This window comes from Mus musculus, chromosome 15, assembly GCF_000001635.26.
Source record: "Mus musculus strain C57BL/6J chromosome 15, GRCm38.p6 C57BL/6J".
In the NCBI taxonomy this organism is placed as follows: Eukaryota; Metazoa; Chordata; class Mammalia; order Rodentia; family Muridae; genus Mus; species Mus musculus.
Genome location: NC_000081.6, coordinates 83,609,335 through 83,622,241, shown reverse-complemented (window position 1 = coordinate 83,622,241; position 12,907 = coordinate 83,609,335). Strand labels below are relative to the sequence as shown.

At 53.0% G+C, this 12,907-nt stretch overlaps 1 protein-coding gene across 7 annotated transcripts in view; it reads left to right on the top strand.

The window, feature by feature from the left end:
• Nucleotides 1-12,907, top strand: part of Scube1 (signal peptide, CUB domain, EGF-like 1) — a 122,469-nt gene that overhangs the window by 102,810 nt on the left and 6,752 nt on the right. For 6 of the 7 annotated variants that reach the window (XM_006521242.4, NM_001271473.1, NM_022723.3 and 3 more), the window contains 9 exons: nt 711-830; nt 1,109-1,213; nt 2,070-2,186; nt 3,553-3,690; nt 5,428-5,631; nt 7,211-7,372; nt 8,637-8,804; nt 9,665-9,826; nt 11,891-12,088. In XM_006521242.4, the coding sequence (XP_006521305.1) occupies nt 711-830; nt 1,109-1,213; nt 2,070-2,186; nt 3,553-3,690; nt 5,428-5,631; nt 7,211-7,372; nt 8,637-8,804; nt 9,665-9,826; nt 11,891-12,088 (1,374 nt within the window). Of the gene's footprint in view, nt 1-710; nt 831-1,108; nt 1,214-2,031; nt 2,187-3,552; nt 3,691-5,427; nt 5,632-7,210; nt 7,373-8,636; nt 8,805-9,664; nt 9,827-11,890; nt 12,089-12,907 lie in introns of those variants that run through there. The other variant, XR_003951419.1, reaches the window with a different exon arrangement.

Here is a 12,907-nt window from a genome sequence, read left to right as displayed (position 1 = left end):
TCTATCTATCTATCTATCTATCTATCTATCTATCTATCTATGGTATATGTGCACATCTGCATGTGTGTGCCAATGTGTCCATGTGAGTGTGATAGCCAGAAGCCTACACTGAGTGTCTTTCTTGCCCTCCGCCTTATTCTTGTGAGGCAGGGTCTCTCACTGAACCTGGAATTCATTGAGCTAGGCTGGCTGATCAATGAGCTCCAAGGATCTATTTGTCTCTGACACCACCCCCACCAACACTCACCACCATCCCCAACTTTTACAAGCTAGGGAATCTGAGCTCAGGTCTTTGAGCTTGAACTTTAAAAAAAAGCACTTTACAGCCTGAGCCATCTCCCAGTCCCTTTCCTAAGAATGTTTTAAATCTTATTTATTTACTTACTTACTTTTATATCATGTGCATTGGTGTTTGGTCTGTGCATGTGTGTCTGTGTAAGGAAGTTGGACACCGGCTCTAAGGACAGGTCTGCCTTCAGGAGCTTCTGTCTGAGGATGCAAATGACCTTTCTTCAGACAGCCAAGACCAGGACTATAGGGGGGAAGAATAAGCTGGCTGGTAGTAGCCAGTACTCCACACTGCCTTCCTGCTACTGTCTGGCCCTGTGAGGAGGTTGGGAGACTGGAGTGACCCACATCCAGGACCTCTGCTAGCACCACAAGGTCCTCCGGCTTCACCAAAGCCCTCTCTGTGTCTCTCTCCTCCTCAGAGATGAACGGGTGCCTGTCTCGGTCCAAGGCCTCTGCCCAGGCCCAGCTGTCCTGTGGCAAGGTGGGTGGAGTGGAAAACTGCTTCCTGTCCTGCCTGGGCCACAGTCTCTTCATGCCAGGTAACCCCTGGCCCTCTGGGATGGGATGGGTTAACATGCTGCTTCCTGGGGTACACACCAGCCTCCCACTGCTCAGCAGGACAGAGCCCAGTGGAGAGCTCCCAGTCACAGGAGCAAGCGCTCCCAGACAGCTAGCTCCCTGGCTCTCTGTGGACCTGGGCCACTTCCCCAGGGGTCAGTCTTGATCTTCATTCGGGAGCCCCTTGGAGACCTCAGCAATCTGGGTCCCTAGAAGGGAGGTTCACCCTGGCTAACCTTACCCACTGGCCTCTCCACAGATTCAGAAAGCAGCTACATCCTGAGCTGTGGTGTTCCAGGTCTCCAGGGCAAGACACTGCCAAAACGCAATGGCACTAGCTCCAGTACAGGGCCCGGCTGCTCAGGTAACCGTGGGCCTGTCCACACTGAACAACTAGATGCCCCTTTCCATTCTTATCCAGTGCATGCGTCAGGGGAAGGGAGGGGGATTGCTCAGGGCCCTGCCCAGCATGGCTTAGGATTCTGGAGAGGTGACAGGGCCAGGACCGTGAAGTCTAGAGACTGAGGCCCAGCCCACAGTCAGGGAGCCAGCAGAGGGCCTTTCTGACTGCTGTCACAGTCGTACAGTGATTCTGCAACTGCGGGCTGTTTGAGACTGGCTCATCTAGCCCAGGCTAGCCTCGAACAAGCTATGTAGCAAAGGATAGCCTTGAACTTAGGTCCCAGAGATGGCCTTGAATACTATGCCTAGGAGGTGCTCAGGGTCCTTGCCTCTCAGAACGGACCCTGCTCCCATACAGCACAGAAGGTTGGGATGTTGTGACAAGGACATCTAGGATGGGTTCTGAGAATTCAGGGTCATAGGACTCCAGTCTGTGGAGCTGGGGTCTGCTCTGAAGAGGTTCTACGTGTCCTGGAGTTTGCAGCCCCCCCCTTCCTTGCACTTCTCTGTCCTCTTTCCCACAAGGACAAGCCATGTTTATGACTTTGGCCATGAAGGAAGAGGTGGGCAGCAGCGTCCTTTCCTCCCCATAGAAGGCTCTGGCCTTGAGTCCTGCATACACTTGTTTCAGGCCTTACAGACAGAAAAAGAAGTGGGTCAGGGGAGGGTCCTCCACCCAGGAGGGCTGCCGGGGCAGAAGGGCCCACACCAAGCCCCGCCTAGCTCCAGAAGGACCTGTCCTCTGGCAGCCCCCGTCCCCCACCACCTCCTTGCCCACAGGAGAGGCCGCCACCTGGGGGAATTTTGGCTTTCCCCAGATGCCCCCACCACCCCTATCAGACAGAAGGCCCGCTTCAAGATCAGAGATGCCAAGTGCCATCTCCAGCCCCGCAGCCAGGAGCGAGCCAAGGATACCCTGAGGCATCCCCTTTTAGGTAAGTGGGCCACCTCTCCTGCTTACCCAGAAAGCGACAAAGTACCCAGGCCTGCTGGGTTGGTTTGCCAAGCATAGGCACCTGCCTGTCCTCCACCAGGGCCTCTAAGCCCTTGGAGACATGTTTGCCCACGCTGCAATAGTCATGAGTAAGAAACATGGGTACTACAGCACCTAATAGGCAAATGTCACAGACAGACAGACATACACACACACAGACACACGCACACACATAAATACACATAGACACACACTCACACATAGACCCACATACACACACACATAAATACATACTCACACATTCACACACACTTTCTTTATGGCCTGGTGGAGTCCTGATGGAAGAGACTTCAGGTCTCAGGCTGGGAGAAAAGAGGCTAACAGCATGGTATAAGACCAAAGAGAGAAGCCTGTATCTCTGGGCCCTGGAGATCCTCCCACAGACCTGCAAAATTCATCCCTCAGCAGGCTTTTCCTCGGGTGTAGGGTCTCCTAGCCAAACTCTCAGCAGGTGCTAGGGAGACCCATGGGCTCCTCACTATTACAGGGTATCTCCATATATGGTGGGAAGTCACTCAAGGTTGAACTCAAGACTCACTTCAGCCCCCAGTCCCTGTAGAATGCCATGCAGCTCTGGTCTTATGTCAGATTTAGGATTTTATTGCTGTGAAGAGAAATCATGACCACAGCAACTCTTATAAAGGAAAATATTTTGGGGGCTGGAGAGATGGCTCAGTGGTTAAGAGCACTGACTGCTGCTCTTCCAGAGATCCTGAGTTCAATTCCCAGCAACTACATGATGGCTCACATCCATCTGTAATGGGATCTGATGCCCTCTTCTGGTGTGTCTGAAGACAGCTACAGTGTACTCATATATCATATATATATATACACACACATACATATATATATACACACACACATATATATATTTTTTTTAAAGAAGGAAAACATTTAGCTGGGGCTGGCTTACAGGTTCAGAGGTTTAGTTCATTATCATCATGGCAGGAAACATGGTGGACTGCAAGCAGGCAGGCATGGTGCTGGAAAAGGAGCTGAGAGTTCTACATCTTCATCTGCAGGCAGCAGAAGGGGACTGTGTATCACACTGGGCATAGTTTGAGCATAGGAGACCTCAAAGCTACCTCCACAGTGACACACTTCCTCCAACAAGGCCTCCTCATAATGTCACTCCCCATGGGCTAAGCGTTCTATGGGGGAGGGCATACTTATTCAATCCACCACAGTGTCACTATCTGTCCTGTGGCATGGCAGGACCTTGCCCGTGGGAGTTAGCATGTGGGGCTAGGAAGGACCCTGCTTCTGACAAAGATCACCCTCGCCACAGTGTACTCTTCTCTCTTCAGACAACTGCCACGTGACTTTTGTGACCCTCAAGTGTGACTCCTCCAAGAAGAGGCGCCGAGGCCGCAAGTCCCCATCCAAGGAGGTGTCCCACATCACAGCAGAGTTTGAGGTGGAGATGAAGGTGGATGAGGCCTCAGGTGGGTGATGTGTTCTTGGGGACTGGGGGGTCTGGCAGACGTGAGGCCGAGTGAGTCATAGAGAAGTCGGGGCTTTGGGAGGGGGGTACTGCACACTGCAGGGTGGGTACTACACACTGCAGGTCAAGCTCTGCAGCCCTGGGTTCAGGAGGCAGTTCGAGGTAACATTTGGAGCACAGCTAAGGGGCAGAGATGGCAAAGTACCCCAACTCTATGTGCCTGCTAGGGCAGGAAGGGCAGGGGCAGAGCCTCCCTATAGCAGCCAAACCAGGCCCTCTTTCCAACCAGTAAGAGAAACTTGTAATATGAGATTCATCCAGGCATTCCTTCTTAGCCCTAGGTGAGCGGTGGGTAATGGATGGGTTATTTGCTACTGTTATTATTATTGTTGTCATTGTTACTGTTGTTGTTGTTGTTGTTATCATTATTGGTCTTTTGGAGACAGGTTCTGTCTATTATGCTGCCCTAGCTATACTAGAACTCTCTGTTGTTGTTGTTGTTGTTAGTAGTAGTAGTAGTAGTAGTAGTCGTCGTCGTCGTCGTCGTCTTTTTGAGACAGGTTCTATCGATTATGCAGCCCTAGCTGTACTGGAACTCTCTATGTAGACCAGGATAGACTCAAACTCACAGAGATCCTTCTGCCTCAGCCTCCACAGTGCTGGGATTAAAGGTGTGCCCCACCAGGCCTAGCTTGGGTTGTTTGCTCTTAAGATGAGGTCTTATGTCGCTCAGGCAACCTTCAAAGCTGATAGGCAGCTAAGTATCATCTTCACTCCTCATCCTCCTGCCTCCACTTCTTGAATGCTGGGATTTCGGGCACATACCCACCCCTCCTGGCTCCAGTGGTAGGCAATGACAGAACCGGCTGCTGTTGGCAGCTGTGCTGTGGAAATGTGTGTCTGGTCCGGGCCATGGGCATCGTGGCCATGACCACCGCCCTAGAAGTACTCTCACCTGTGGAGAAGCAGATATGTGTGTGTCATCGGTGCTGGGCGAGAGTAGGTGGCAGGCCTGTGAGAATACATAGGCAAGGGGAGGTATGGGAAGCCTTCTAAACTAGAGACAGAAATCTAAAGTTTTCTGGTTGAAGTGGTGAGGAATGGGGTCCAGGAAGAGAAACCGAGCAGGTAGATGCACAGGGATCAGAGAGAACAGGACACTGTCACCCAGGGATCGGCAAGGAAGCAGAGCAAAGGCAAGCAGGAAGCAGAGAGAGACAGAGGGACCTAGGTCCCTACATCCTCTAGCTAAGCCATACCACCAAAGGAGTTCAGAACCTCTCCAGACGGCACTGCTAGCTAGGGGCCATGCCTTCAAACCTTTGTGGCAAGCAGGGGGTCAGGAGAGCTGTTACACATCCACCTGATTTTTATGTGAGTACTGGGGATCCGGGGGATCCGAACTCAGCTCCTCATGACTGCATAGCAAACATTTAACCAACTAAGCCATCTGTACAGCCCTGGAGGACACTACTCTGGGGACAGTGGCAGTCCTCACGAATGGGCAGAGGCCTTGCTCAGTCTCAGATCTGCTCTGTGGCCTCTGAGACCCTCAGTGTTTTCTTTCTGTCTGACACCTCTAATGCCCCCCACACACACCATACCCCGACTGGGGTCCACTGTGAGTGTACTGACATGGTTTAGACAGAAGCCCAGCACAGGGCCTGGCTGGGGGAGCCCTGAGCAGAGAAGACAGTCATTAGCTAGTGACTCTCACTGGGTTCCTTCACCCCTTCAGGCACCTGCGAAGCAGACTGCATGCGGAAGCGTGCCGAGCAGAGCCTGCAAGCCGCCATCAAGATTCTGCGCAAGTCCATTGGTCGGAACCAGTTCTATGTCCAGGTCTTGGGCACTGAGTACGAGGTGGCCCAGCGGCCAGCCAAAGCACTGGAGGGAACCGGGACTTGCGGCATAGGCCAAATACTACAGGACGGCAAGTGTGGTGAGTCCCTACTTGTGGGCCAGACTCTGCCTCTATCCCTCCCGGCACTGGTAGCCCAGTGTACAGCAGTGACCACAGGGTAGACAGATACATGGTACGTGGCAGGAACAGAGGGACCAGCCTGCCAAGCAGGGGAGCATTTGCTGTAACACTGTCATTTAAAGCACACTCCCTCCCTTCCGGTGCTGGACCAAGTAGGGGATCCTCACCATTGCCTCAGAAGAGGGAACAGACACAGGACAGGGCAGCAAAGTCACAGAAGTGAGGTCTGAGTCCCCAGGGGACCAGACTGGGCCCCGCTCTAGTCCTTCAGTGTGGTTCAAAAGGAGGTGTGCGAGCTGAGCCCTCAGGCTGAGGAACTGGAAGGTTGAGGCAGGTCTGAGATGCACGGTGCTTCCCATCCCCCTCCCTCATTCTCTCCCCCCCCACACACACACACCCCAGAGTGCCATCCAAGAAATGGGGAGACCAGGCCCAGCAAGCTGTAGGAGAGAGGCTGGAGGCTGCAACCACAGGCAGACCCAGGCTGTATCACACAAGAATGCCCTGTTAGAGCAGACTCAGAGGTGCATAAGGCTTGGGTGGTGGCTCTCCAGGCAGAGTCCTCGTCCCCATGGGGATGACGGGCAGTGAGCAGGTTGGTGCACACACAGGTGAGATGAAAAAGGACGGAGCTTTACGGCCACAGATACAGCTCTAAGTCCCACATGGCCTAGATGAGTGAGAGCCTCCGTATGTATGAGCGAGCCTCGGTCTCCTCGAGGCTGAGTGCAGGGAGGTGACCCCCGGAAGGAAGGCTGACTGTGGAATGGATGGAGAGGCCTGGAAGCAGGTACCCCACCATCAGGAGAGTGTCGAGGAAAAGATTTCAGGGGTGCTCCAAGCCAGAGACTACTCACTCATCCAGGAAGTTGAGGAAGAGGGGGGCTGAGGGACACGCAGAAGTTTATCCTGCTCCCAGGAAGGTGCTGAGCAGGCCTGAAGAACCAACATCAGGAACGCCGTACAGAGAACATGATCTGTGCATGTGCACAAGTTCCATGTGGGACAGTGAGGGACTTGGTGATGTCATTCTCTCACTTTTAACAACTTATCTGGGAATCATTTCCAGTTTTCAGAAACCTAGTCAACCAAACCAAAAATTGGGTATATTCCAGCTATGAACACTGTGTAGCATCTGTTCTCACCCACACCTTCTACTGGTCCCCAGGCTGTGTTCTTGGATGCCAGCTTCCCCAAACAGGCAGGAAAGGAGAAAGAGGTTTGGGGTGGGAAGGCCTGGTAGAAACATCTCGGGGACAGGGATGTTGGGTAAAACCAAAAAGCAAGGCTGAGAGTGGGGTATAGGTCAGAGACACAGAAGTCCAGATGGAACCCAGAGCCCAGCTATGGGTAAGGGCTGTGTAGAATACACAGAAAGAGCAGCAGGGTGTGGCCTATAGGGTCATCATAAATGCCTGCCACCTGGGTGCTCTCTGCTCTCCTGGATAGACTCTTAGAGCCCCAGGGATAAGGGCTGTGTCCTATCTGCATACAAGGGGTGACCTCTGACCCATATCTCTCTGCTCTGTCTCTGCAGTACCGTGTGCTCCTGGCACCTACTTCAGTGGTGACCCAGGCCAGTGTATGCCATGCGTGTCGGGAACCTACCAGGACATGGAAGGCCAGCTCAGCTGCACGCCATGCCCCAGCAGCGAAGGACTGGGTCTGGCTGGTGCCCGAAACGTATCCGAATGTGGAGGCGAGTGTGGCCCACCTGGAGGGAGGGGGTCAGGTGGGGACAAGTTCCCAACAGGGCCCATCAGCCCCTCACAAGGCTCCCTGAGCCAAAGCATGTGCAGTTATAAACGGTGGCCTTGTCGGAAGCTCTACCCTTTCCAAAGACTTAGTGTCCACATAGTCACCATGCACAGAAAGGCCTTACAGCATGTCCATACAACCACTGACAGACTGAGGTGTGGCTTGTCACAGAAAACATGGGTGCTTAAAAGACACTCCACGTTCTGAGCGATGCTCCACCCAAGTCAAGAGATCGACTTTAGCCAGAGCTTTCTCCACATACAGCATGCTGTTTGCCTTGTTGGTGGATGAGATGCCAGTTTTCAATTTAATAGCAGGGGCAGTTGTATTATCACCCAGCCCTGCCATGGACAGCCCACTCAGCCCCTTGAGCAACATGACTCAGAGTTCCCCACTGGACTCTCCCACTGGGCCATACTGGGCTCACTCTAGAGAACGCACACCAAGGGCTTGACCCTGGAAAGGGATAGTGTCCAGGAGGGTGGGTGAGGAGCAGAGACCTCCAAGCCTTCTCCAAGGCACACGAGAGCCCACCTAGAGACCAACCAGAGGTCCTGTGGGTGCCAGCTACTCCCTGATCCTCTAGCCCCCAGGAATGGGATTCCCAGGACAATGGCAGCCATAAAGCACAGGGTAGCCATGGGAGGGGACAGTCTCCACTTGGATGGAAGCTAAGAATCTCAGAGACGGGGTCAAGAGGACATTGCACCCACTCCATATTGGAACACCTGCACCCACATTTCTGTGGAAGTGTTGAGCTCAGGGTGGCTTTCCTGTGGTCCCTTTTTGTCCCAGCCAGGCCCTTGGTTCTCAAAGACCCTCCCTTCCCTCCTCCCCCTCTTCTGGCCTGTCCAGCTGACAGATCAGATGGCATCAGCCTAGAACCCTAGGCTATTCCTTCTGTGAGCACCTGAGACCTGCCCCTGGGAAGCTGGGATGTAAACACCCCCTCCTCTGTACCCCAGCTTGACAGTGAGGCCCCCTTGCTCCTTACTTAGCCCCAGCCATTGCTGCTGCTGAGAGATGGGAGGGCAGTCTGGCAAAGCCATACAGTAGACAACTGTCAGCCTCAAGATCCAGGGCCTGCAAACTCCAATCTAAGTTGCCCAGGGTACCTTTACCAGGAAGGGCAGGGCCAACCTCTCAAATCTTAGTAGCCACTGCAGCACCTCTCCCCTACCTGAGCCGTGACTTCTGACTTCCAGGCCAGTGCTCTCCAGGCTACTTCTCAGCGGATGGGTTCAAGCCTTGCCAGGCCTGCCCTGTGGGCACATACCAGCCCGAGCCTGGGCGAACCGGCTGCTTCCCCTGTGGAGGCGGGCTGCTCACCAAACACACGGGTACCGCCTCTTTCCAGGACTGCGAGGCCAAAGGTGAGAGGCCAGCTACTCAGGGATACATTCCCCACCACCACCACATCATTTTCTGCTTCACAAGGCCAACCCTAAAGTCAGAGGAGGGGTCTAGAGACTCCAGCAGTGGGCATGAAATTACCGGTATACCGTGTCAGACACCAGAAAGAGACAGCAGCTAGACTCTGAGCCTGCCGAGCACTGGAAGTGTCAAAGGGGGGGATACCAGCACCTCAAGGGAGTAGATGGGCTACTGGGAGAAAGAAAGAGGAGGAAGAGAGGATGATGAGATATGGGGAGGATATATAGACAGGCAGTGGCAAAGGGGCCCCACCAAAGCAGAAATACCAGACTTTCTCTCTCAAATGCACCCAGACCATGCCCTCTTCACTCACTCTCTGACCCTCCCCTCCCCATCCTCTTCCATGCTGGCCCTCTGTGACCCTGTGTGCTGCCGGTCAAGGCTGGACCATCAATGCCACGGGCAGAGGGTCCCCTGACACAGGCTACCCCGTGTCACCTCCCACTCAGTTCCAGGAACAGAGTTCTCAAGCCCCATTTTTTTGCTCCACTGCCCATTCACTTGGTAGAGGTGTCAGGTGTAGCTCTCCACTCCCCTCCAGTCACGCCCACTGTACCCCTCAAGTACATTTGGTCCTTAACATGGTCACTATATGGCTGGAGCCCCACACATCCTCAATATAATCAGCATCCTCCCCCCAAAGCTCTTCCTCACCCTCACTATGAGGCATATAGCTTAGGCTTACTTACCCCATGACGGTGAGACAAATCAGAGAGGTCTTTTGGTGAGGAGGGTCTTGAGAGCACAGGGGATCGCCTGCCCTCGCCCACCGGCACCCCACCCACCTGTTCCCCTACAGTGCATTGCTCTCCCGGACACCACTACAATACCACCACCCACCGGTGTATCCGCTGTCCCGTGGGCACCTATCAGCCCGAGTTTGGCCAGAACCATTGCATCTCCTGTCCGGGCAACACCAGCACCGATTTTGATGGTTCCACCAACGTCACACACTGCAAGAGTAAGTGTCACTCCTACAGAAGATGGGAACACTGGGCAATGGGGCAGGAGGTAAGCAAGACCTGACCGCACGTTCTGAGAGGAGACCACTGGGCCCTGGCAAGGTGGGACAGCCCATGCTCTGCCCACTGTACAATTAACATGATTACATACCTACCTGCTCGGTGCTGGGGACATAAAAGGAAGGGACCACATAGAGATCAGGAAGATGGGTTCAGAGATTACAGACCGCTCTTACTGGACATCCAATTGGTGTGGCAGGGTCCTCTCTCTCTCTCAGGACATCTTGGATTACAAGAAGTTAAAGCAACAAGGCTGTGTGGCTACATACATGCTTGGCAGGACCTGAGCCTTAGCCCAGGCCAGACCCTGCTCTAGTTTCTGGGTACCCAGGGATAGAAAGCAGGCTCTGTGCCTGCAGGTGGCAGGCTATGAGGCAGCCTCCAAGTGCCCACCTTCAGGTATAGAAGCCATCACGACCTAAGCCATCACCTGGCATCATATAAACGCCAGAAAGCATGGGAAAATGGGGACCTGAGAATGGGCCAGTGTGGAAGGACTGGAGGAGAAACAGAAAGGCCTTGTGGGTATCTGAGAGACTTGGGTTCAAAAAAATCCAACAAACCATAGTGCAGACAGCTTGGCCCTTCCTATAAACCTCCAGCTCTTGGCTTAGCAGGATACTAAATTAGGGCTTTTACTCACCTTCTAAGAGTTTTTTCCTGCTTCTGTTATTTCTTTTTTCTTTTGAGAGTCTCTCTATGCAGGATCCTTCTATGTATCCCTGGCTGGCCTAGAACTAGCTATGTAGACCAGGCTGGCCTTGAACTCACAAAGATCCACCTGCCTCTGCCTCCTGAGTGCTGAGGCTAATGGTGTGCACCGGCAGGCATGCTAAGCTGTTTCTCAGAGTTTCACACTTCCTTCCTGACTGCTGGCCAGATCTAGAGCCTCCTAGAAGCCTTTACAAGGTTGACAATTGGGTCAACCCTTTGTCCAGGGCTGTCCCCAACTTTGCCAAGTTACCCCTTGTAGCATACAAATGAGGAGGCACCCTCAGCCACATCGTTTTAAAAGATTAATTAAATATTATATTCAGCTGAAAAAAACTTTTTAAAAATAAATTTTAAAAAATATATATGTTTTAATGAGTGAAGTTGTGGAAGCCAGATGTGAGAGAAGATTCTAGAATACTGGAGGCAGACCTGTTCCTCAGAAACTTTTTTATTTTAGATAGAGTTTCACTGTGTAGGCTGACCAAGAACTCATAAAGAGCCACCTGCCTTTGCCTCCTGCCTTGGCCTGTGCTTGGTTTAAAGGCATGAACCACCATCCCCAGGTCTCAGAAACTTGAAAGTGCACAGGAAATTTACCAGCAGTTACTATCTACATTCAGTTACCTTTGAAGAGCTAAAACTGTAAGCTTAAAACTAGGAACCAGCTGGGCAGTGGTGGCACACGGCTTTAATCCCAGCAGGGACAGGTGGATCTCTATGAGTTCAAGGCCAGCCTGGTCTACAGAGGGAGTTCCAGGACAGCCAGGACTACACAGAGAGACCAAAAAGCCAAAAACAACAAACAACAAACAAAAAAACTAGGCACCATCTAGCTCATAAAAAGAAACTGGGTGCCAGGCAGTGGTGGCACATGCCTTTAATCCCAGCACTTGGGAGGCAGAGGCAGGCAGATTTCTGAGTCGAGGCCAGCCTGGTCTACAGAGTGAGTTCCAGACAGCCAGGGCTACACAGAGAAACCCTGTCTCGAAAAACCAAAAAAAAAAAAAAAAAAAAAAAAAAAAAAGAGAGAGAGAAGAAGAAGAAGAGGAGGAGGAGGAGGAGGAAGCTGGGCAAGCAACCAGGTGTCAGGGAACCCAGTGGTATCAGCCAAGTTCCTGCCCTCTAGTTCCACAACAGCAGTCCAGACAGGGCCCGCTGTGAGTTAGCACGAGGCCTCAATAGCTGGCACAGGAGTACCTGCTGGCCCCGCCCTGCACTTCTAATGCCTTTGAGGGCTAGCACACCCATGCAGCCAGCCTGACAAAGTCCCTTGGCCATGGTACCCACAGACCAGCACTGCGGCGGCGAACTTGGTGACTACACAGGCTACATCGAGTCCCCCAACTACCCTGGCGACTACCCAGCCAATGCAGAGTGTGTGTGGCACATCGCACCTCCCCCAAAGCGCAGGATCCTAATCGTAGTCCCGGAGATCTTCCTACCCATCGAGGACGAGTGTGGTGATGTCCTGGTCATGAGAAAGAGTGGTATGTTCCTGGGCTGGGGCTGGGACAGTAAGAGCAAGACAGCTCATGTGCTCAGAAAGTGGGTGACTCCGAAGTCCCCACGAGGTAGGATAGAAGTTCACCTGAGCCAGGTGTAAGAGCTGAAACATACAGAACTCTAGGGAAAGGTCATGAAGGCTTAGGGCTACCCTGAGATAGGAATCTGGGTCTAGTCAATTGTGGTCTCAACTTATCAGCCAGTCTCTTCCAGTGTCTAGCCAGCTACAGTGTTCCCTCGGAGGCTTGCAGGAACCAAGGGCCATCCAGATACACATAGTCGCCTGGGCTAGCCCTTCCTAGAGCCTTAGCTATGCACCCTGTCAGGTGAGGGAAGGATAGGGTGGGATAAACAGAGAGCCAGCCTTCAGCAGGGGTGGAAAAGGGTGCAGGCCACGATGGTGACAAACCCAGGAAGGAACTGAATGCCTGCACGGTCTTGGCCCTATCCTCAGCATCCTGACCAGAGACTTTACTTCACTGGGGGGTGGTCACCCATAGGAGTGAACTGTGAGCCAGAATATTAAGGGAGAAGGCTAGAGACCCAAACAGGCACAAAACTACATAGTTGGTCTAGAGCTAGACCATCTGTGCATAGGAAGACAGGTGGCAAGCAAAGGAGGTGGCTCAGCCAAAGTTCTTGTGTGGCTCTGTGGCCTCGTGCATATATTACTTATTGGTTGGCTGACAGGCCAGAAAGCCACAGTGTACAGATGGAGGGTTACAGCCAGAAGGAATGAGGGCCCTGCCCAGCTGGTCAGAGCCTGGCCTTGGACCCCCTCCTGCATCCACTCTCATCACTAG